The 26,166-nt window shown below is 36.8% G+C and overlaps 1 protein-coding gene across 2 annotated transcripts in view; it reads right to left on the minus strand.

Moving 5' to 3' along the window:
- Positions 1 to 1,338: 1,338 nt before the first annotated feature.
- The window catches only part of GTF2A1 (general transcription factor IIA subunit 1), a 30,032-nt gene continuing 5,204 nt past the window's right edge, over positions 1,339 to 26,166 (minus strand). The window contains exons 2-10 of one of the 2 annotated variants that reach the window (XM_075503375.1): positions 23,080 to 23,181; positions 21,152 to 21,359; positions 18,612 to 18,676; positions 16,209 to 16,284; positions 14,269 to 14,402; positions 13,074 to 13,394; positions 10,832 to 10,921; positions 9,583 to 9,638; positions 1,339 to 6,447 (exon numbers count right to left, since the gene is read on the minus strand). In XM_075503375.1, coding sequence (XP_075359490.1) covers positions 6,396 to 6,447; positions 9,583 to 9,638; positions 10,832 to 10,921; positions 13,074 to 13,394; positions 14,269 to 14,402; positions 16,209 to 16,284; positions 18,612 to 18,676; positions 21,152 to 21,359; positions 23,080 to 23,181 — 1,104 coding nt within the window. In that variant the 3' untranslated portion in view covers positions 1,339 to 6,395. The remainder of the gene's footprint in view (positions 6,448 to 9,582; positions 9,639 to 10,831; positions 10,922 to 13,073; positions 13,395 to 14,268; positions 14,403 to 16,208; positions 16,285 to 18,611; positions 18,677 to 21,151; positions 21,360 to 23,079; positions 23,182 to 26,166) is intronic. The other variant, XM_075503374.1, reaches the window with a different exon arrangement.

A 26,166-nucleotide genomic window follows, 5' to 3' on the forward strand; every position in this document is an offset into this window, starting at 1 on the left:
AGAGAGAGGTTTCTGACCTATGGCAGTGAATGGGCAACTCAGTATCATTTGTAATGCAAAGTACTATTTTCAATTATTTATTCTCTCTCCATATTACCTCATTATTTCAGATAACCCTCTTTCAGGTCACGCAAGGACATGCACATTTATACTATGTAAAAAGATACAATTGCACAGGCATTTCACACAAAAATAATTGGGGAAGTCTTCGCTCTGAAGAAAAAAAACCTCATAAAAACAAGCTTCTGAATGTTACATATCCATACTGAAGGTTAAAAGTAGTTCAACTGCAGTTCATTTGACTGTACTATAGATGTCGTTACATCTGAAAGGATTAGAGTGGTTTTGGCATAATCCCATTAACGGTGAAAAAAATAGTTTGAAAAGAGTGTGACAGTCTGCTCTGAAAACAAGCAGCAAGACCTTCAGTCTTCAACAGAGTATTTTACAAACAAAAGTCCGGGTTAGAAAAAAAAACAAAACAAAACACGAACTCCAAAGCCAATACAGTTTAAGACAAGTTGTAAAGAATGATGTGTAGTTGAAACTACATGGGGATACACTGAAAGCTATGCTAATATCCCAAGATTCTTATCCTCTCATACCTCTTCAATTAAAATAATAAAGCCACAAAGAAATCAAACTGATATGAAAAAAAATCAGGTATTTTTAAATATACTTGATTTTGCCCAAAAACCATCCTTGAAATACTTTGCTCATGCACAGCTAGGAGAGCACAATTTAACATTCACAATTATAATGTTTTCATCCTCCCTTACAGGGATGAAATCCATCTTTGTGTTTTAACTTGAGTTTGCTACTAATTTGTCAGCATTCTGCTTTCCCTCCTCTTTTTAGGCTCCTTTTGAAAGTATTTTGGCCAGAACAACAGGCCATTTTTCCAAGCTGTTTTTTTCTTACACAGTATGCAAGCTCAGACAGCAATGATCTCTTTTAGAAAACCATCGTAATTTCTGATAGCTATTTATCCAGAATCATCTCCGAATCCTTTTCAAGATGACAAGCAAGGCAAATTTTACGGGAAAAGCAGTAGTTTTTTTTTAGACTTGCCCAACTGTTGAGGGCTGGAGGGAAAGAAAAGTATTAGGGAAAAAGACCCTTTGAGTATTAGAAAAAAAACCACCACTCCTTATGATTCTTGTTTTGCTATACATTTACACCACTATAGCTAAAAGATCACTTCAAAATAACCGCATTCCAAAATACAACCCCCCACACAGGCAGTATAGCCTATAGCTTACATTCTTTCCAATTATATTTAGAATTGCAAGTTCAAAATTTAAGTTTAAAAACAAAGCACAAGTCGTGTCTCAAGATACTACTTTTAGCCAGGAACTAAAAAGTGTCACCTGCTTACACTAGAAAGCAATTCTGTCAAATCAGTTTCACTGATGAAGATGAAACCTTTATGATCAGCCAGCTGTCATCCAAGAACTCTGTATTTTACTACTTACAATATTGTCTTGCATTTCCGTTTACAGGACTAACATCCAGATGGCACACCAAGTTACTCAACCAATCTTGTCTGAAGACCCAAGTCTCAAGTTACCACAGGGACAAAATTCTTAAATAAGTATGGAAGTCTGGCCTCGAGATTAAAATGTAAATTTTTTTATAACATTATGATGATGATAAATGCAAAGTCCGCAAGGCAAACTCAACAAGTAGGTGACAGTGAAGTTACCTGCATGTGGTGAAAATAAATTCAGAATCTTCAGTGTTATTACATAATAGTCATTAAGCCTCATATATTAAACAAAAGCACATGCAAGATAGTAAATGAAGTGGCAAACATTTTTAAATAACATCTTTAATTAAAGTTTTTGCAAAGGCAAAATATTAAACTTAAAATAGGTCTTAGTACATCAAAATACTAAGTTCTCTAATTGTATTCCAAGCATGGCCTTTGAAACATAATATCCTGTATATCACAGAGGAGCAACCTTGATCTGCAATTGTACAGAATGAATTTTACAAACATAATAAATATATTTACCCCCTTACACATAACAGTATATGTACAACAGCAGTTGACAATAGTAGCTCAGAACAGCAAAAAAGGATATTCCCCCACTCCGTAATCTATTGGTACCCTATGCACTCTGGAACATGTCTCATTGGATGACTGTACATATAGCTAACCCAAGGTAGTTCTTCCTGTTAAAAAAAGCTCCTTTTGTTCCACAATGTCTAATCCACCAAAAAATAATTAAAAGACACACTGCATGAACTGCCTGAAAAGTAGACAACAGGGAAACCAACGGACTGGTTTTTACACATTTCCCAACCAATCACAGCAATGGGAAAACAAGACTTTAAATGGCAGACACCAGTATATAACAATATGCAAGTTTCTTCATCTTGTATAGTCACTAATCTCAAGGTCTGAAAAGAACTCTAATTTCAGTTGGGGGTGCGTGGGTGGGGTGGCACACAGTAAACCCCACGATGCTGTGTAAGGCAGCCCAGTATCAATCCAGTGTGTGTTATCCTAAAACCACTGTTCACTTCCTGGATATCTTATTGCGTTCTATTAGGAAGTTTTTGCTTCGGGGGAAGTTTTGGGGGGCTTTATTGTTTTTAAAGGAGCTTTTACAAATTGAAGAGATTGAATCAAAATGAACTTTAGTTAACAAGGTCTCTAACTCCTTCACTGGAATTAAAAAAATTTACTCTGGTAGTGTTATGTGGTGACATAATTACTGCTAACTGTCAAGCGGTGGAATTATTTTCACAGACTCAATGAAGTTTACTTTAACACTCTTAATTGTGCAGCAGAAATAGAAAAAACATCTATTAAAAAAAATCTGTTACATGACACAACATGTTCTTTGTTCTTTTCTAGAAACTGTGCTTCAGAATCACATATCATATTCTTGGAAATAAACTTGGACCACAATTATGACTTTTAATCGTGTTTAGGAAACTGAATGATCTTCAAATGCAACTTGTGAGTACAATGCAGGGACAAAGAATATGAAGCCTCAAAGAAATCTTGTCACTAACCAGCAACTGAGGGGGAATAAAAACATATTTTATTTAAATAGTCCAATATAAAGTTCCTTATGTGACTAAATTCTCTATTACCTCCTTAACAGAAAACATATTTCAATTTGTTTTCAACTTAGATGTTTTAAAATGATTGCACACACTAAAACCCAACAGAATTAGAGCAAAAAAGTTGTTTTTCTGATTGAAGCACTGCAAGAAATTTACTCTCTCAGGAACCAAAAAAAAAAAAAAAAAATTGTCATACTGGCAAAACAGGTATTCTGCAAACTGAAAAGGCACAAGACTCCCAATTTTGCCCAGTTGCTCTACAAGTTTCCATCAGCCATCATGGTTATAATTATGAAGTTATCTTTCCCCATTTTTTCCATCATAAAAAGGTGCTCCATTATCTGTGCAAATTTTAACATAAGCCCTCTTGAGATCATTAATTGTTTCCATAATACTGAACTATTTAAATGGGGAAAAAAAATGCAACCAAAAAACCTATTTTCAAGGGGGCGGGGGGGAGGGGGCAAACATTTATGAACAATGAACACGGGAATCCCTTGCCCTCTGAAAGGAATGGTTTCTTTGGAACCTAATGAAATGGTCTGTTCAGTTACATTGTTAAAACCATGATTAAAAATTCAAGTACAATAATAAAATTAAGCAAACTACATTCTTACAGCAAGCTGCTACAATAAAATGAAATTAAAACATGCTTTTTGATTTAAAAGAAGGAACACTTGATGTAGCAATAAGAGCACAGTTTGGTATGTTCATGTTTGACTGGCTTTCTGAAAACTTCACAGGTATTTGTATCTGAAAACAAAACTTCTTATCTGAAAAGCATACCATACAATTCGCTTGCAAGAGACTGTGCAAGTTCAGAAAGCTTCTAACATCCTTCAGAACAGGCTAAGCTTAAGTTACCTTTAAAGTTCTGCTATCCCTTAAAAATAAATAAAAAGGCTATGCAGCTTCTAGTATATGTACGTGGGTGAAAAAAATCACTATGATGTATGAAAACAAAGTGTTGTACAAGTAATCTGGGTTGCAGTAGTATAAACAGGAATCTATAGCTAACGGGATTTTTCTTCCTTTTATTGGTTTGCCTGTGCAGCGTTGTGGGAATTTTTCTGAAGTCCACTACTTAAGACTTACTGATAACAGACATGGAAAAGGTGAGGGAAGGAATTAGTTGGTACATTACTGGTTTCATTGCAGTTGTACATAGATGTGTCAACAGTGGTAAAATAATAAAAATAAAATACCTGCTTTGTTCAGAAGAAAGCAAACACCAATCAGTTTGAGACACCTTGAAGGCCCAAGCCAAAAATGTACTCTAAATGACGATTCCATTACTTAAGAATGAATTAGAAAAAACATCAATTAACTTTTCATAAAGCTTATGTATGTAGATGGCTTACTAACAACCATATGGCTCTAGACATAGCCTACAGGCAGTTTTAGTCTGTATCAATGAGAGCACAGGTGTACAAAATCACAGCAAAAAAACCCTCTTTACAATGCGTTTTGAGTTTTCTACGTACTACTGAGACTATGAATGCACTTGGAGGCAAGTAAATCAGACAGAATGAAAATTAGAGCAGTTGTTATTACTGCTAAAATACACTTGTGACTTTGAAACTTTTTAAACATTATTTAACATTCTCAAGCAAAAAAAGGTCAGAAATCATGGTTCAAATGTCTGCTTCTGAAAGTCTTCCCCAATTTAGTTAAAATTATCTTTGCTGTGTCCTTTTTTCATTATCTTTCCAAGCACCCAATGAAACTTAAAATTTTTTTGAAATGGTGAGCCACATGAACATTTCTTCCTCAACAGTTTCTGAAGTATAATGCCCATTCCCTCTCCTCATTCAAAAGTAACTATATTTCCGAAAGGAGGATTTGCAAAAATAACCTATGCGTGAAGAAAAGGCGTTCACTTCTCAGGAGACGAAGGGAAGGAGCAGGGAGCAACCTTGTTGCTTTTCACCAAAAAAAAAAAAAAAAAAAAAAAAGAAACAAACAAAAAAACCCCACCCCCAAAAAGCCCCACACCACAAAACCACACCTCTGGAAAAGGCAAGTGAAAAAGTGACTACACAAGGTTTAGTGCATCCAACTGCTTGATTTTCTGTTACCAAGACAGTCTAAAGATACTCTTAACAAAATTTGTGTTCTCAAAGCTGTGCAGCTCTCTTCATGAAATTACATGCCACCTGGAAACTTTAGAGAGATTAACTGCTGCAGGTAACTTATGGCTATACTTTTTAGTAAAGCGGATCTTTGTTTAACAGAGTTGCAGCCAGGATGTTAGATTTTTAATGTGATTTTCTGTATTAAAAACTTAGCCATTCTAGTGGTCTGTTGAATTATTTTTGGATGTCTGGACTATATATGTAGTAAGCAGGTGAAGGAATGCATCTATTATGCCATTACCTACACATTTGATTCAAGAGGTCTCCAAAGCCTTTTTAAAACATCAATGGAAACTATATTATTCGTTTCAGTTCAGTGATGCTGAACCACCACCAAACAGCAAGAATATAATTAACAAGTTAAGCAATCTGACTTTCGTGGGGGGAGCTACAGGTGCTTAGTATTTAAAAAATACAGCCCTAAATAAAAGGTATCACCTACATGAAATTAAAATAATTTTGAAATATAAATGATCATTTTACCATTTCGTAACTGCTAGAAACAACAACCTGTTTATGGGGAACTGAATTGGAAACAACAAATAGATATAATAATTAATGAGCATATCAGAATTAAAAATATTTTCCTTATACAAGTTATTTAAAATTTAACACCTTAATTCTTACCCTTCTGTACAAAGCTTGCACGCAGTTTAAGTAACATTCTGACCATCCTCACTACCAAAAGGAAGTGTTCAAAGCAAAGATTTGTACACACAATAAGCATTTTCAGATTAATAATCTATCAAAGGGAAGAGTTCCTTCAATCAGTGGAAGAAGTATTTTAAAATCTTAAATCAAGGGAAGAAAAGGGGGGGGGTGGGGTGACAAAGCCTTACATGCTAAATACCAGCTGTAGGTACCTGTATGTAGAATTGATAATTAAGATATTCCTAACACACAAAACCAGCTCCCAGACAATGCTATAGGTGCTACAGTCCATGGCTTGCTCATCTGAAGTAGTGTCTTTGTTGCCACATTCGACCTTTGTTCCAATACTTTTGTTTATTGTTTGTTTCTGATGTGCAGATAGACATTTCGATTGGAGTATACGTCCAAGTCTCAACCTTCCTGCTTTTGATTTTTTTTCCTTTTACAGGGAGTTTTTTTGTCTTTTAAAACTTCACCATTCTGCGTCCCCAATGGCTTTGGAAAATACATAATCTCTCCCGTTAAGATTCATGATGCCATCTTTGAGATGAAATTTCCATTTGTTTTTACTTCTATGAATCTAAAACAGGGGAAAAAGTTGAACTATTACTAAATTATAGGGGCAAGAAAAAATGAAAAATAACTATTAGACATACATTACTAAATTACTACAAATATCTTGAAAATCAATTCTGTATTTTGCTATGAAAAACAAAAACGCATTACGCATATAGCAGTATTTTCCGTTTTCACTTTTTAAACCAGGGACAGCAACTGTCACAAAACCATGCAAGCACAGAGGCATTCCAAAATCCAAAGCGTATAGCACATTTTTAGAGATGGTTGGAAAGGAAGAAGAGAGACATATCCACTTGTGCTGCTTTAATTTGATTAAATTATCTTTGATTACGATAGCCACAAAACTCCACTTGAAAGCCAGAAATCCCCATTTCAACCACTGTAACAGAAAGACTAACATTTTGAACCAGCCCTAAAAGGGTCAAACACTTAAGTTTTGTTATTTGCATCTCTTGTCTAAACTCCATTCTGCATGAAAACTAGTTTGATTATGTTATCTACAGATAGATAGCAGGCCTAATCAACTTTCTACTTCTAATATTAGAGTTTGACTCTGGGTTTCCAAAAGTTAAGTTTTGGTTAAAAGGCAACTGGATTATTTACAAGGTTTTCAGTCTGAAAATCTCTATGGTACAAAATGCACAAGCTGACACAGAATATATGACTAGTCTTGTATTCTGTAATTTCTCCTCAACAGTGAGTCACTGTATATGATTTACATTCCAATTCTCATCGTAAACTGTCAAGTGAGAAAAGTGACATGTGCAGTATTGGGGATGATGGCATGAAGCTTCAAATTCAACTACAGTCTTTCCAGTTAAAATATTGGCCCTTTTAAGGCTTTGTTTAAAAGAAATTTGTAAGATTAAGATGGGAGATCAGTCCAGCTATTTGCAACAACCCAAGAAATACCAGGATGGGGGGGGGGGGGGGGGGGGGGCGGGCAGAACACGACACACACATTCATTCCATTCTTGCTCCCCAGGGAGTCCGTATAAGGGGAGCCTGTGACATGATGGATTTTCAGATTCTAATGGATATTCCTGTTGACACAGGATAAAACAAAGAATAAAACAACAGTTTTATTCATATTCACTTTACAGAAATATTCCATACAGAAGTAACTCTTCTTTCTTCATGCCCATTCCCAAACAAATACTACCTGACTATAGGAAGCAGGTTGACCAATGTGGTGAAGGAGATCAGAGAAGATACAAGGACAAGGAATACTTGTAGTGTTGGAAGACTTCAATTACCTTATGCCTACTGAGTAAACACCAATGTGCAGCACTGAGGCTGTTTTAGACACTATACAGTCAAGTCCTACTTCATGAAGAAGCTGTCAGGAACCCACAAAACACACAATCCTTTTCTTGGTTCAAGACAGTGTGAAGGGCTTAAGTTACAAAATGTCACCAGAACTAACAGCAACTATGTAAGACAAACATTTTCCCAGGGGTAATAAGTCAATAAATCCACTAGAAGAGTGTTTAACTAAATTTACGTTCTTATGTTTAATTTAAAACTAAAGGAAACCGAACTAAATTCAGTCTAAAGGTAGAAGAGTAAATTTTGCAAAAAACTAAAAAAACCCAACCAACCAACAAAACCCAACACACACAAAAATAAAAAAATAAACCCCACCACCCCCCCCCACTGTAAGCATAGAGCAGAAAAATACCTGCCACCTATCAAAATGGGCATCAGAAAGAGCAAAGACCACCAGTACAATTAAGCAGCACGACAACAAGATATTCAAAGAAAAAAAAGATCTTTCAGAAAACTGAAATGCTGCCCAAAACAGAAAAGATTATCATAAATTTTTGCAGATAAATCATAAAAATGTAACTAGGTGATCTAAAAAAGTTAAGAAAATTTTACAAAAGACATAAAAACAAGGAAATCCCATTGCAATTTTTCAGTTTCCATCAAGGATGGGAAGTCTTATCATCTACTACTAGTGCTGTAGAAATAAACAGTCGAGTAGCACCAGAATAGATATGACCATAGCACTCAATCTATTATTAGTACTATTGTTTGGTCTGTGCTCACTTTAAGCTGAAAAGTCAGTGGCAACAGTAAATAAATGAACAAGGAAAGGTCTGGCTTATATACTCTACTTGCCCTTCCAAATGGCATTCAACAAAAATCCCTCATTGGAAGCATGTGCACTGCCATGAAGTAAGAAGGAAGGTCCTCAGATGACTAAGTAACTGATTAAAGATGGGAAAAAAAGGTAAGAACACTGTTTTTACAGTGAAATGAGACCATTCCAGAAAAGATTTGTGCTGGCTGGAGTCTGCATGGTTTAAGAATTCACAAATCATCTGGAAAATGACAAAAAGTCACTGATGATACAAAAGAACAGTTACTGAAGAGCTGCAGAACGATGTTACTGCCCTAACACATTGTGTAATAAAACAATGGTGGCATTCAATGCATATGAAGGTAGTAACGATGGAAAAAACAATTCCAACTTACACGGATAGAAAAAACGATGGGTTCGAGTTGACAATTACAAGTCAGGAATGAGATCCCAATGTTCTAAGACTTTTCCATGAGAACATCAGCTCTGTGTTCAGTCAGGTCAAAAGCACACACGAACTACTGCAGAACACTACTACACCACTTAATAAATTGAAGGTTCACCTGTGTTACGAATGGCTCTGATCCTCCCTCAACCTTATCTACCTGTATCAAGTAAGATACAGAAGAATGAAACAGATCTGAAGAATAAAAGCAAGAATAATCAAATGTTTGGACAGCTGTATGAGTAACAACCAAGCAAAGTGTAGCTCTGATTTCAGAGAGATGACTGAGGAGGGTTATGATGGTCTGCTATATCATAAAAGGCACCAAGAAAGCAAAGAGGAACCACCTGTCTAAATAAAGAACTAGGAAGTATCATATGAAACTAATAGGTTAAAAACTGGGAAATCATCCACACATCACATAATTCATTTATGAAACTTCTTGTCATAAGACAAAGTTTACAAAGATTCAAAAAATAATCAAATTAATTTCTGACAAATTAAGGAAAAAATCCTCTGCTGGCCATTAGATACAAAGCCACTATCTCTCACTCAAGAGACAGTTCACAGAAGGATGGTAAAATGCTCTACATGAGCATTGCTACCTGTTTGCCCTTGTCTCATTGTTCCAGAGGCACCCACCATCAGCTGATGCAGGACACTGTGAAAGAGGGAACTTAGCTCAGAACAACTGAACTGATCCTGTGTATTTTATAGCAACAAACTGAACAACAGTTGTTTGATAAGTGATGAAGTCCTTTCAGAGCATGTGGCCCTAGAGGTTAACAATGGACGCTGTTCCCTACTGAGTTCACATTCTTAACTTTTAAGAGGGTGAGGATTTCAGAGTAGTTCCTGTTGCTCAGCTTTAGCAACAAGCTTTTCTGACTGCTATTCTGAGGTCCCTCACTATCGTCACCAACTGTCTCGAAACTAACAGTTTTGTATTACAGTCTGGAGGAGACAGATGGCTGGGATGTAGATACTGATACCACTTTCCTCTGTCTTAACTTCTCTGTTGAATCTGATGACAAGTCTAAGCAGAGTCTGGGCATAACTGAGGATTTTCTAACCAAGCCATTCTTTGCAATGTAGGAGTTTTTATTCAACAAGCTTAGTTTACAGCTTTTTTCTGCTTTAAAAAGGATCCTTATTCATCATAGTCCAATTAATCTGGCATAGGAAAGAAAAAAAATCCATACTGAATAATCTTTCTGCGTACTACCTCAGTAAAAAGGTGTCTGATATCCTCTAGACGCATTTAAAACAATTCCAGACATGGATGAATCCTTGCATATTCCAGGGCAAATATGCAAGAAGAAATTAGTCATTATAGAGGGGCAAGACAGTTCAGCAGAACTTAAAGCAAAATAAGCAAAAGCATTCTACATTGCCATTTCTGTAAAGAATGCATAGCACAGAAAGAACCTTCTCCTCCAATAATTATTCTATCATCAAGAAGAGATATTTTTAGTGATCAAGGAACAGTTTTCCACAAGTCTAAATCATGATTACATCTTCCACTCATGGCCACAGCAAATGTACAAACTTATAATAGTTCACTTCTCCTGAGCCCAAAGGACTGACCTTTTGTTAAAGGCCACAAAAAGACATGATTAAGACAATGCAGCCAAATTTTTCTAAGCTTTACTCATTACCTAGTTTAGTACAAACATGTCACACAAACCTGTTTTAAAAACAAACAATAGCTAATTCTTATATTACCATTCACATTATAATCTTGACAGATCTACCTGTACTTAACAGTCACAAAGGTATTACTTAAAAATTATGACTTGATAGGAAGAACAACAGAGAAAGTAGAATTCTCCGATTTTGTTCTGTAGAGATTACCTTATCATACTGGCACACAACAACATTTTCCGTATCAAACAGTTCTTGTCCTTCCTCATCACTCACATCATCTTCACTGTTAAGAGGCTCCTGAAAGAAAGATGTGCAAAAGATATGCTGTTTAGTAAGATCAGAGCTATTACTTTGATTACTCACATGAGGCTACAGTCTTGTCTTTGAACTACAGGACCTAAAATGCATTTGAGGAGGGGAATATTAGGCTTTCCAGCAGAGGGCTGATGTACATACGCTTCCTTCCTGCCCTCCACCCTGAGAAGATGTCCTTACCAATTTTAGTCTGGAACTTCAGTGTCCAGGCCAGATTCTGGGCACTGCAGCCTTTTGTCACCACAACCATTCTTGCTCTTTTATTGTAAATGTTCTGGCCCTTGCAATTTGCCTTTACAAAAAAATTTATAATTATGCAGATTTTAATTCTTCTAAAGCATTTAAGCAGTGGAAAGGCGACATTAGTCCCGTCACTCCCTATATGCCATTAAAAATAGGGACTCCATGACTTACTCACATTTGACATACCACAAACAGAAACGGACCTCAACACATGCAGAAAGTTTTTACAGGAGGGCAAAAAAAGATGCTTTAAGATGATCTTGCATAGATACATACAAAATAACTTCTCCAGACCTTCTAGAATGTATTTTCATGTCCCTTAAAAATTACTTTCATTTCTTTCTCTTTCTGCTAACTCTGTTCCAGCAGAAATTTTGTTGTTTTTTTAATCTCATGTAAATAACAAACATTTCAAAAGCTAAAACAATGTCTAATAAATGCAAAACAACTTTTCTAAAGTCTTCTGTATAATCCTCATCTTCCCATCTACTCCCGAATATATAAGCTAAACAGGGGAGATGCTAGGGAGAGAAGTAAAAGGAGTACTAGAGGTCCTAACTCCTTCCAAAGTAATGCTATATTTAAGTGACTTCAAAAGCTTTAAGGAACTGGTCCACTCATTAGGTAACTGCTGATGAATAAAGGTAGCAAAAATAACAGGAGATCTCCGGCATGCTGATAATAAAGCCTTGGCATATAAAAAAATTTCCACAAGAATGCTAGCATTAAGGCACTATTAAAGAACACTTAATATTTAAGCATGATGACCTACGCTTAATAAGGCAACTATTAAAACATTCAAAGTGACATCAATGCTGATCAATACAATGGAAAAGTGATATGAACCCAACCTGTAAGTTGTAACAGAAAAACACTGTTAGACACCACTGTAGATGCACTACAGAAAACCCAATTTAACTCCTTGATAAAAGTTAGAAGTTTTACCTGCATATACTGCATGGGTGGTACAGACTGTGAAATGCTACATATGCTCCTCATATTGGCATTTTAAATGGAATCTTAAAAAAACTGGAAAGGCTGCAGAGAACTGTGGAAGTGATCTGACAGTTCAAAATGCATTTTACACATAGATTTAGGGAGCACCAAGTTTCCTGTCAGAGACCGAACTAACAGTACTTTTAGCTTATTAGTATATCCCCCCCCCCTTTTTTTTTTAATTTCTTATTCTTGTGGGGCTTTTTGGTGCAACACACCAAAACTTAGTAAGAACCACTGGCTCAAGTCTGAAACGCAAATTCAAAGTCTAAATTAAGCACATATTTTTAAGAATGCAACAAGTTACAAAGAATATTCACTCCTGCTCCTCTCTCCTGATTTTGTTAAATTAGATGTGTTTCTAGAATGTACTTTATAATCAAATTTGAGTTGTCAGGCTTGTTCTAGCGTAACAGAAAGTAACGGACTATCAGAGAGATACAGGTCAGATCACATCTATTGGTCCCCTCAGTGAATTAAATATATGCTCTCCTTTTTGTCAGTCTTCCTAACATCTTGCTTTTATATGCACTCGGTCCTAAGTGGAGTTGACTATTTCTGTTTGCATATGAAGGTGTCGTAATTTCATAGCTGACCTCTCCATAACATCATAAATATTACTGCTGAAGTCTTTAAAAGGTCATTCATGACAATTAACAGTTTTTGCTGTGTCCCCCACCTTCCTCAGCTGCATTTCAAGGTGCTTTGCTGATACACACAGTTTCCACAACTTCAATATGGGAAATAAAGAACTTGAAGTACAAGGATAAAAGTTATAGTCTCAAAATTATTGGAATAGAATATTATTTGAAGCATAGTTTTCTTTCAAATATCACAAAAAAATTAATATGAAACACAAGCATGCGCCAGTCTTCTGAAATAATGTTAAGTTTACCTCTTCAACTTGGCCATCTTCCCCCCCATCTTTTTCTTTGTCTTCCTCTTCATCATCATCATAGTCTTCTTCCTCATCTTCTTCTTCTTCAGATGATGTGTCCCCTGCTCCGTCAACTTGGAGAACAAGTGGTGCTTGTGGTTGTGCCTGTTGTTGTTGTGGTTGCTGCTGACCAGCTGCAGGAATCTGTGCTTGAGCAGGTGTAGGGGCAGCCACTGTTGTAGGTATGACTTGTGTTTTATTTCCTGTAAACAGGATCTGCTGAGGCTGAATAATCACTCCTGTCTGCTGGGAAATCCCTCCAGGGATAGGAGCCAAAACCTGATGGAATATCATTGCAAGTACTGTGGCTGCTAACATAGACTACCACATCACTTACTCACAGAAAACAATTAAAGCATACCAATCTGACCTGCGCTAATTAGATAACAAGAGTTACAAATTTTCCACCTGTATCAGATACATAATATAATCTTCAGTAACATACCTTCTTTCACTATTCAATGTTCGTTTTTTGCACTTTGCATTGCTAAATCTAAGAAAACCTACTATCTTTGCATTCTAAAATGCTAGCACTACCACCACACCTGAGTTCCAAGCACAGCAGAGGAAATCTTTAAATTCAAGTAAAAGATTATTTTTAAAGCTTCTCTATAAAACATTTAACTTTGAACTCTCTACAAATTGTTACTCGTACTTAAACTGCAGAACCGTGACACAATACTAAATTCAATGCTTACGCAGTCTGGACACGCAGTTGACCTTGTAGCTGAACAAAAATGCTCATAAAACATACTATATTCACTACTAAAATAACCAAGGGGGATGTGTGTGATTGTTTTAGGTATTTTCTTCTATATGTTATGTGACATAGAATCATTTTAACTGATAAACACATTTTTAAAAGTATACAGACTAGGATTACGCACATAATATAATTGCCATCAGGGGACGCACAAAAGAAATTTTAAACTGCACCCAGTCACAATTTGGCAAGAATAAAAGTGACATTGAAAATGATATTTCAAAATTGTTCATTTTTAAAAAACACACTTCTTAACACAATTTTTTTTTTTAAATATACCATTTCTGACTTTGTGTTCTATTTCAATTTGCCCACAAAAATGCCAGCCTCTTTAGTGATTACCATAATGTTTTTTCTTTCAAGAGTACCTGTTCAAAAATTTTTCCTTACCTGCTGTATAACAGGTGCTTGTACTCCACCAGGCTGCATTTGCGGTATGACCTGCTGCTGTAGAACAACTGATTGCTGTGGTTGAATGATATACTGAGCTCCATTTGCAGTTCTAACTACTTGAAGGATCTGGCCTGTAATAAAATAAATATCAAGTTAATCAAATGTAGAAATTCACTTCTAAAATTATCTTAGTTTAGAAGCTTGTTTCCTGCAAGAACATCAATGACAATTAAAGGAGAGCATTTACGTTTCACTTTCACCAGTGAAAAGATACTATGCTACAGCAGCTGTGTCGGAAACAAAGAATAGGGTCGTTTACAGTCTAAATACAATTGTGAGGTTTGCAATCCAAAAATAAATTTACATATGCAAGCCAAAGTCTAATCCTTTAACTCAGGACAGTATTTTAAATATTAGCTCCCACTTATGAACATACCTCATGTTTCAAAAGACAGATTTTACAGACAGAAAGAGAAATGAACATATACCGAAACAGGAATACAGGTATTCACACCACAAAAATTCTATCCACTACTAACACTGTGGTATTTCCAGGGTCCTGTTAGGTGATGTCCTTTCCTCAGATTCTTTCCCTCCAATTACCACATTACAAGAAATTCCTCTATGCATAACTTTCTTTGCAATATTATCACGCAGTTGCCTCTTTGAAAAAAAAAAAAATCTATCCTTACACTTATTATCCACCTCTCCTTTCTGTTCCCATAATGCCTGTACTCGATTTTCTTTTACTATCCTATAGCTTTATCATTTTATACCTTTCCTTACTTCACAAAATATGTCTAAGACTCCCACACCTTTGGAGATGGCCTCCAACTCCGAAAAGCAGGAGCCGAGATATATTCCAACATTAGCTTTCCACATTTCTAATCAGAAAAATGGAGGAGAAGAAATTAAATTAGATAATCCTGAACTTCATACATTTCCCTCAAAGACTTATTTTATTTCCTGTTCTCTCTCCACAGCAAAATGCAAAGCCCTATTTACTAAAATAACTAACTGTATCTGAAAGAAAGGACTACCCTAGCCCCTTGTTTAAGAAAACATACTATAAATATTTGTAACTGAAGAAAAAAATTATGACCATAACAAAAGTAACAAATGTGAGCCACAGATTATTCTATGCTATGACAAACATACGTGCTTCCTTAAAAATTGAAAAGATTTGCATTTCTAGAACAGCTATACATTTAAATTTTATTTCAACTACATATCCATTAAACATTCAAATGTTTAAAGCAGGGAGGTTAAGTCCCAGGTGATTCTGAGCAGACTAGATGAATCACTCTGGCAAAAGCAGGAACTGGTTCTAGAAAATGAGCTTTCTCAGATCTTCCTTTACTCTCCACGCAGAACAGATCTAGAATCAAGCTTACAAAACCAGCGTAATACAAAAGTACATGAAGCATCAGATATGCTGTTCATAAAAGCAACATTTAATTATATTCTAAATGTACAGCATGACAGTATTTAAAAATGATAAATCTAAAATAAAATTAGCATTGCCAGCAAAATTAGAAATTCCACTGTGTGTGCTTAGCAGGCATGACAAACCTTAAGACACTCCTCATCCGAAATCACAGATGAAGTGATTCTGCTCTTTTATAAGCAGCCTAGTATCTGTGTTCAGATCATGCATCACAAAGCTCAGAAATACGCAAAGGGGAGAGACAGCAATGCCTGTCTTCTTGCTTCATGCACTTCTCTAAAAAGTGGGGAAAACTTGAGCAGACTCTAACCCACACCACTGTTAGGTCAGAACCACCAAGTTCGTAAGACTAGTAAGAGAGTGAGCAACAGTCCAGGAGTCTAGTGAAGAGACTGCACTACCTTGTAAGGGTGGATTCCCAGGTTCTGCTTTTTAACAATATATAGCAGGGAGTAAAACCATTGTTGGATCTCAATGTTAAGACAGTTACCTGAATTTGTAAGTATCTGCTGAACAGGAGTAACACCAGCAGGGAGAGCCAACGTAGCTGCAGTGGCTGCAGCACTCTGAAATACAAGAAAAGCTTTTTAACCACAGACATTATTGCCAGTGTTTCATCTCACAACATACTGCCTGAAAATATGTACCTTTTTATTGCTGTTTACAATGTTTGATCAGAAGTTTCTGCGGCTACTGAAATGCAGACATTGATCAACCGTACATTATACTACATATAAAAATTATTTTCCTTCTTCCTTAACAGGAAGAAGACTGAAGCAGCAATCACTAAGCATCACACCATAACCCAGCTCCACGTGGTTTCTTGGTTTATCTGCAAGCTCAGCAGATTCTTTTTTCTCCTCTGCCTTCTCTGCTGACCTACTAATAGAGGTACAACACTGCATTGCTCATGTGGCACTTTTACTTACACTTTTTCACTATGGGCCTACAAATCTGAAGAAACATAAGGTACTAAAGCAATGATCATGTTCGACTGTCTTGTTTTCACAAGGAGTAGTAATCAGGTTTGCACTTTTCTTCATTCTGTAAATGATTTGAATTTCAAGTCCTGCATAACACAGCTCTTTTGAGTCAATATACACATACAGTGTACTGACTGTTCACAGAATGATTTTTTTTTATCTCAAGACAGCTGGTTAGAAGAGAAAGCTGAAGACTTTCAATGGGTAATGATTGGAACTTACAAGGAAACTGAATTCCAACACAATTATGGGAGCTCCAAACACAAAAATCTGCATTAAGTCCTTAACTCGCGAAGAGAGATGGACTTCTCCAGAGGCCTCTCCATTTCCAGGACCTAACTTCAGCTCCCTATGGAGAAGCCTCCTTTCCCCACTATAAAGGAACCATGGCCGATTAGTCTTTGCTTCTGAAAGGATTTAAACTTTATTACTGGGTAGAGTGCATACTTCCTGTTTATAAGAAATATGATCTCCCCGTATTGGCTGGTCAATATAGTAATTACAACTGCCAAAATTAGAGATCACCAAGCAAAACTGAAAAGTGCTTGTCTGCACCCTCACATCCCAGACAAAGGCAAATGAATAAACTCTCATTACTCTCTGCCTTCCAAAATATTCAAGGTCTGTCAGATCCATTCTTCAATACCAACTTAAATGTTTCTAATAAACACACATGCTAATTCCAAATCAGTTCTGTAACTATATACTGAACTGTATATTGTGGTATACAATTCACCTACATTTTAATGGCAGCAGACTTTTAAAAGCATGGCATACTCATTTTTGCAATACCCATCAACAAGATCTAACTGAATGAGACAGAAAAAAATGTTTAACTGTTGGACTTAGGAAGTTACAAATTACATTGAAATGGTTGTAAAACACGTAAGAAAAAGGCAGATGTTAATGTGCTCTCAGCCTCTGGGTAAATCGCGCTATTTGAGTACCAAAGTTCAGGTTCTTTCCTATAGTAAGGTCCACAAATAATGGAGAAGTGAAGGCTAAGCAAGCTGCTGCAGCTTTGACTAATCATGAAACTTTGTTTCATGTGAACTACACAGTTTCATGAAAACTACACAGTCTGCCCAAAATAACATCCAAGCCAGAATAACTTAGAAAATACATCACCCAAACATCAGCTGAGCTTCATAACAATAACAGCTACTGAGCAGTCTCTGATCTTATTAAGTTTTACTCTCAAGACAATACACAAACTTTGTTTCATGTGCTTTTACCATAAAAGTGGTAAGAATGTAATGAATTCTGGTCTTAATACACATATTTAACTTGTATTAGCTGTTGTTTTCAGCGCCTTGCAAGCCTTTTTTTTTTTTTTTTTTTTAATTAAGCCAAGGCATTTAAAGCAAGGTAAGATAACCAAAATTAACCTCTAGACATAAAAACTGCAAGAAAAGGATAAATGATCACTCAGTTTTATATGCTATCACAAAATCAGTGAATCAAATTAATGTGACCAGAAAAGATCGATGTGAATTGCTAAATAATCTCTCATTTGATATAAGCTTAAGTTTCAGAGTAGTTAATGTTTTTCCCTGCATCTAGCAAATACAGTATGCTTATCAGTTAATAGTGCTGTGTTGGTACATGCTGAGCACATCATCATGCAGATTGATACCAACAGAACTCCAACTTCTGGTTTAAAAAAGACGTTTTAAACACATTTGAAGAGAGGATCAAGGCAAGTCCTAGATTTGTTATCAAAACTGAAGTTCTGGATTACTGTTCCTAGACTGTCAGTGCAGTAGCAAAACTCAGAAAGATGGCAGACAGCTTTACCAGCGTGTCCTAAATTACTTTCAAGCATCTGATGACTGATACCAGGTTTGTGTTTAATCAAAACAACTTACATAATGACAGCGTATGCATGTATAAACTTCCGCTTCTCTTACCATGCCCGACGCATTCATGTGCGGTATCAGCTTGGAATCTGGCACGATAACCTGCTGCTGAGGTGCTAAAAACAAAAAAACAGCATTCCATGTAAACTACACAGTCTGCCCAAAATAACATCCAAGCCAGAATAACTTAGAAAATACATCACCCAAACATCAGCTGAGCTTCATAACAATAACAGCTACTGAGCAGTCTCTGATCTTATTAAGTTTTACTCTCAAGACAATATACAACCACAGCTCTGAGAGGCAATATGGCTATTTTGGCTTTACAGATATTATTTCAAGGGCTTCAGTTACCTATTCTGACCCTAGGTAAAGCAAGATTTAAAATACATGTCTGGAATTAAAGGTATTAGTGAAATGTTGATAAACTTGCTGATGTCCAGTATCGGAGTTCTCCAAAACCATCAATTGACAGTGGTTAAGTCTTAAAACAGACTTAAGCAAGGATTGTTGCAAGACAAAGAGCATGTTAAGAGGAGGCAGCAGTTAGCTTAAGTTAGGTCTAGTTAGCATAGCTCTTAGCGTAAGCTCATGATCTTCACTATCAGAAAATATAGCAGAAGCAGATGAAATATGATCAACCACCTGTTCCAAACAACAAAATAGCTTTGGTATGCTAAAGGAAATAGATAGCTAAACTGCAAACAACCTGTTGATCATCTAGAAGTGCAAAAGTGACCAAGTCTATGGAACAAGCACGTTGCCAGTGCTAGTATCAGTGACAGTAAACTGGAAAGTGACAGAGCAATTGGAACAAACTAATCATCAACAAGGTATTCTCCATCCAATCCTATAACCAAGGACACTTAAGAATTCTGGGGATAACTTAGTTTCTGGAAAAGATTCTGGGGAGGGAAGCCTCATAACCTTGCACCAAGATCTGAGGCCATGTCTCCAACTTTCAGGGAACCCAGGGAAGGCAAAAGAGCCCAAGGAAATCTCATGACCCTGTGCCAGGACCACACACAGGACAGCAGGAATCACCATGCTGATTGTCCTCGTCTCTCTCTGGGACTGCACCAGGTTGTGCAAGGAACTACTATACCATCTCCCCCATGGAAGGGGGATATCAAGTAATTCATAAAACTGCATGTCTGTGATTAAAGTTATTTGATATCCTAATTTCATTTAGCCTCCACACTGTCATTTGGTCATAAGCCACAACACTGGACAACAATAAATCAGTTTTAAGTGTATTACTATAGGCAGGACCTTATTCTACCCTAAGACACAAACGGGAGGAGACAGGGACCTCCATATTAGTGGAGGGAAACCTGGGCAGTCGAGTCACAGCTATTCAGCTAAGAAGCCACTAGAGGTCTTGGTGAGTAGATTTTCCAGGCCCTGCTGACTGTAACTTAAGCTGAGACACCCGGATCATTTGAAGCCACATGTATTTAGGGGTCTTAATCTCAAAATGAATTTTATCCCAACAGCTGAAACTGATTTATGTCCAACCAAAATACAAAGTACTATAAGAAGAAAAAAACTAAACAAAATAAACAAAAAAACGAAACAACCCACAAACCAGAAAAAAACACACCAAGGAAAAAAAAAGTCCCAACAACAGGTTCTTCATCACACCAGTTCTCTTCTGTTACAAATATATGGTGGTTGGGTTTTGGAGGGCAGGGGGGAATCACCTCATAGCTATCTTTTGTGCATATGACAAAATAGGTTCTGATCCATGAAATCTGATAAAAAGACTGAAGTCTGTGACTGACTACCACAGATAAATATTTTATGCCACAATTTTAATAGCACACTGAAAGCTCAACTCAGGCATTTCACAGGTGGCAGATTTGTTTACACAGCATATATGCAATAAAATCCAGTAGCATTTATCTTAGTCTTCAAATGAAATTGTAATTGGTGAAAATGTTTTCCTTAAATTATTAACGGAGAATACACAAGACAATAATTACAAGAAAGAATACTGTTATGGCTAGCTAAAATACATCATGAACATCCACACCTACACAGTGTGCAATCATTTAAGACCATGAAAATACCCAGCCATTATGCTTTTCACTTGTAACTTATTCTAACATGAAAAACCATCTCCTACAGATACTCAGACTTATACAAGTATTTTTCATGTCCTAGCATCCACCTATGCTAAACAATAATATATTTTTTTAAATTAGTTTGCTCCTAATGACATTACTACCTCATGACTAAATTGTCAACTGCATATGTATATTGGCTTGAAACTAAAGAGCTGCTAATGAGAGAATTTTTGAGAGAATATGAAAGTCATGTATTCTGAAAACTTAAGTTATATAGTAGAAAACCAAGAGAAGAATTCAGTTTTTCCAAAATCTTCTGAAGAATATGACTAACACAAACACCAAGGTATTTTTCACCAAGACAGCTCTCTTGAATCATTAAATAGAGGCAAGAAGAGACAAAGTTTAACATAAAGACACAAAGTTATCCATCAGATAAACATCCTGCCCTAGATTTAGAATATGCTAAAGAGTTGGTCTAACTTGAGTCTTCTGCCAGAGAGATTAGAGAGTAAGTCTGACCTTGCTGAGACGCTGGAATAAGGACTTGTTGTGGCTGTGACTGCTGCTGCACAGTCTGCTGCGGCTGAGGTTGTGTGTGATGGTGGTGGTGATGATGCTGCTGTTGCTGCTGCTGCTGCTGCTGCTGTTGCACCTGCAACAAAAGCTGCTGCTCTTCTGAATGGAAGCCATCTACAGCCTTGGACTGCATCAGCTTGTTTTCCCACAGCTAGTTTGGAAAAGGAAAGAGAAATCTGTGTACAATTTTTACTCAACAGGATTTGTAACAATATGAAGACAGTACTCCAAAATCAAATTTGTTTTCACTGTTTATCTTGTGCCATCTACTTAGCCAAAAAGCCCTTAGGCAAATACAAACTGAAGAGGTAACTCCACAGAAGTAATATTTTAAGAAGAGGAATTAAATATCCCTTAAGAATTGCCAGTCCAAGCTTAAACTTTAACATTGTTTCTTTCTTCCAAGTGTGGAAGATTCATAATAACCCTAATAGAAGCACGAATAGAGATAAACTGGTAACTTTAAACTAGTCTTCAAGTTTTCACTTCTCTACCTTCTTTCTTTCTTACCTCTTTAATCACAAAAATAATTCTTTATTACAGCTTTCCTCAAGCCATTTCTTCTTGGAACTCCTCAATAGAAGCTGCTTGAAGACTACTGCCTTGCAACACACTTCAACAGAAACTACCAGTATACCTAAGATAATGCCTCTGTACAAGCATTTACACAGTTTCTACCACAATATCAAATTCAGCTTCTCCAGCCCTTCAGTTCTTTATGTCAGCTGACATGTCTCCCATGAAAAGCCACAGATGCAGAAAAAGCAGCTCTTGCAAAGATACAGCAACAGAAGTATTCATAATACATCAGAGTCAAAGAGACTACAGGCACCCAGGACTCCTGATTTCAAATCCTGCTTAGGGCTCCCTAAGCCTTCTTCAATACTTCGTTTTCCTTCTTGTCTCTTTCCTCATTCAATCTTTTCTGACATCATTTGCAGACCATGTCTGTGACACAAACACCCAGGTGCTCTCTCCATTTCCACCAAGTCAGGTCATGGTTTCACAGAAAAAAGTCTTCACCTGTTTCTGTCTAGCCAAATTCAAAATTCCTTTCCCACTCCATCCATTTTTTAATACTTCAAAAAATACTGAGAGTGCTGGATGCCCGACTTTCTGAAGAAGTCCTTACTGAATCGCTGAGATAAGCAGGCACCTACTTTCCCAGTTTCCTTTTACTTTATTTCTTCTCCCCCCCCACCCCTCTTTTTTTTTTTTTTTACTTTTCTCTTCCTTTTTGAAGCGCTTCTTTTACCCAGGAAGAATTTGAAGAAAGCCATAGGAGACCCATTAGAGCTCAGGTCAACATCCTGCCTTTCTTTTGGACCCTTGGTAACAGTTCAAACCCACTGTATGTAAAACAATTCTGAATCTGAGAGCTTCAGAAAAGTGCAATTTATTACATACCACCTCCTAAAAACAATGCTCCTACAAACCATACATGCAAAAATATGACAGTGCATCAGATAATGCAACTCCTCTTCTTCAGAAAGACAAAAACATCAAGCAGAGCAGGCAGTTTATTCTTCCTGCAGAGAAACCTTAAGAATTGCCTGCCTCTAAAATAAACATATTCTCCCCTTTCTTTTTGAAAGATATAACATTTCAGGAACTGAAATAACACTCTGAATTCAGATGCCTGCTGTTAGTTTATGTCAAGTTTGACATGCCAGATTAGGGAAAGTAAACAAGGTGAGCAGATCTCTCTATATAGCAGTGTAATTCAAATGATATGGGGCTACAGATATGCAGATTAATACAATGCTTAGCTAATTAAAAATTAGTATTTTTACTGTGTACACAGTAAGCAGATCCGAAAACCAACTGCTGTATTCATCTATTAAAAAAAAAACTTTGAAGTTGCAACTTACTGTTTTGAGTTCCATAAGAACTTGTTCATCCACTCCTTCATCCAGAAAAACTTCTCTGACATCATTGATGACATCTTCAATTACAGATCTGTACAATTTAGGCTTTAAAAAAAAAAAGTAACTAGTCAGCATTGTTATGAAAGAAATGTATCACTTTAACGTTAAAATAAGACTTCTCTCCACAAAAAACCTCTGAAAACTGCATTATAGAATTCACTGCATGTTTCTGAGAGACTAAAGTATCCAAGGAGGTATAAATCAGCAAGAGCAGCTCAAACAGGGTGAAAAGGGAAGGGACCCTTCACTATCTTTTGTGACATAACTATGGCACAAGAGTTTTCAAGCCATGAGGAGTGTAATTCAAAACACAGAAAAGGAGATTGTTTTCCATTCAGTAAATTTGTTTCCTGCTTGCCAATGTACATACCAAATACGCAAAAATATTTGCATGTGTGCAAAATATTCATGTCAAAGAACGTTAAAAGTTCAAAAGGATATTAGATAAATACAAAGAAAAGACACTTGTTACTGCTTACTAGTTCAACAGGAAACAAATATGGCTTAGAATGATCTCAAGCTGAAAAACGCTGAAGGCTCAGAAAACTGGAAGCATTCATGTGAATGTCCTGTTCTTCCTTACACATCTGTTTACAGAAACTATTGAAGACAGGGTATTAGGCTAGACAGACTTCTGTTTTCAATCAGTACTTATGTTTTTACATTAGAAATTTTTCAGGGGAAAATATTACAAATACATTATTATTCTATTACGCTGACTTCATGCCTAAACTGTCAACGATAAAGTGAATTGTCAATTCACTTTAGGTTGCCAAAAGAAGTTGTGGAGTCTCCACCCCTGGAGATACTCAAAAGCCATCTGGACATGGCCCTGGGCAACCGGCTGTAGGCGGCCCTGCAACCCAGGGGGGCTGCAAGATGACCTCCAGAGGTCCATTCCAACCTCAACCATTTTGTGAATTTTAAAATGCAGGTACAATTTTTAAAAGAGAATATAAATACTTAAGGTATCAGTTAAAGCACAAAATTGAATTCACAGGACCATAGGATAATTGTACAATACACGTGCTGTACCTTTTCAACAGTACAGCTCGGACCTCTCTACATACATGTGAACCTCAACAGTATTTTGGTTGGGCTTAAATATCTGTGCTATCTAATTGCAAGGTGGCACTACAAACTCTAAATAAGTGTTGATCTAATCTGCAGCCTGTGACCCATATATACTTCACTGACTGTCGTGGTTTAACCCCAGCCAGCAACTAAGCCCCACACAGCTGCTCGCTCACTCCCCCCGGTGGGATGGGGGAGAGAATCAGAAGAGTAAAAGCGAGAAAACTCCTGGGTTGAAAACTTCACCGCCCGCCAACCAACGCCCAGCCCATCCCCGAGCAGCAGTCGCTGCCCCCCGCCCAACTCCCCCCAGTTTCTATACTGAGCGTGATGCCATATGGTATGGAATAGCCCTTTGGCCAGTTGGGGTCAGCTGTTCTGCCTGTGCCCCCTCCCAGCTTCTTGTGCACCTGGCAGAGCATGGGAAGCTGAAAAGTCCTTCATTTAGTATAAGCACTACTTAGCAACAACTAAAAACATCCCTGTGTTATCAACATTATTCTCATACTAAATCCAAAACGCAGCACTGTATTAGCTAGTAGGAAGAAAATTAACTCTGTCCCAGCTGAAACCAGGACACTGACCAAGGCTGTTCCTTGGGCTGGGGGTAGACCACTTTTAAACTGATCTGAAAGTAGCTACAACTTTCTGTAAGCTGACATCTTCCTCTACCCCGTTCCATAACTTCCTTAAGCAATAAATCCCAAATTACGCCACACACATCAGATATGTTGTATATATGCAAAACAATCATTCTGTACTTGTGCAGTGGGTTTGGCACCCCAGGAGAGCTGTGTCGCCCATACACACGCAGAAAACCTGCACCAAGCACATGCAGTTAGTACAGCAGTGTGGGAACTACACAAATTTACTGCACACACTTGAAACATCTATTTTATGTATACGCAGTTGCTTAATGCATCCCAGAAGTGTTGAATTTGTTACAGATATGCTAAAGATTATATTGCACACATGTTACGGCATTGTTATGCCTATGTTATGGAATAATGGAGAGGGAATAGTAGCACATGATTTACCAGTCCAGGAAAAAGCCAATTGGCCAATAAGCACAAAAAGAACTTGAGTACCTTTGCTTTTAAATGTTTAAAAAAAACCAAAAAACCGAAACAAACAAACAAAAAGAAGCTTAAAGAAATGCATTGATATTACAAGGGGAGAAAAGAACCTATTTGGAAGCCTGAAACTAAAAACTAAGCAGACTGATAGCTGCTTAGTGCATTATGTCCTTAGTGTTTAAAACAAACTCTGCATTGGGGCATGCTCAAGTGATTTTCCTTACCAAAAAAACCAACCAACAAAAACAAAAAAGGGGGGGGGAGGGGGAGAGGAAAAAAAGGAAAAGAAAAAAAAACCAACAAAACCCAACATACTACTCTGTGTTATTGACCACACATCAATGCTATCAGCACCTTATTTTTTGCTTCATTTTACATTTTGTCAGTTTGCCACTTTTCAGCTTTCAAACATGCTGCTGCAAATCACGTAACTGAAACGTTAGAATTCATCCTTTTGTTACTTGTCTCTCCAAAAAAATTTCTGGCCTCAAGTAACAGGGTAAGTTTGCCGTCCTTGAAAACTATGTTTACAGCACCTATGTCGAAAAGTTAACTTCTCCAAAAGAAACAAAACATACCAGACTACTTGCAGATTTTTTTCTTTCAAAACAATATTGCATGCTCACATTATCCAGGCTTCAAGTACAGCATTAATTGTGCTTATAGAGACATTTGAAACAGACTTTCAAAGCCACACTACTCTTGAGCGCTAGTATTTTAAATCTGCGTAGTGGGTAACTTAGAAATACCAAGCATCATTAACAGGATTATTTTTCCACTTAGATTTAATTCATAGCAGATGCAAAAAGACATTCTACTTAATGTTATTAAGTCCTATTATTTCTATAATTAAACAAATTGCATAAAGCTTATACGATCC

The sequence above is a fragment of the Mycteria americana genome, chromosome 5, assembly GCF_035582795.1.
Source record: "Mycteria americana isolate JAX WOST 10 ecotype Jacksonville Zoo and Gardens chromosome 5, USCA_MyAme_1.0, whole genome shotgun sequence".
Taxonomy (NCBI): domain Eukaryota; kingdom Metazoa; phylum Chordata; class Aves; order Ciconiiformes; family Ciconiidae; genus Mycteria; species Mycteria americana.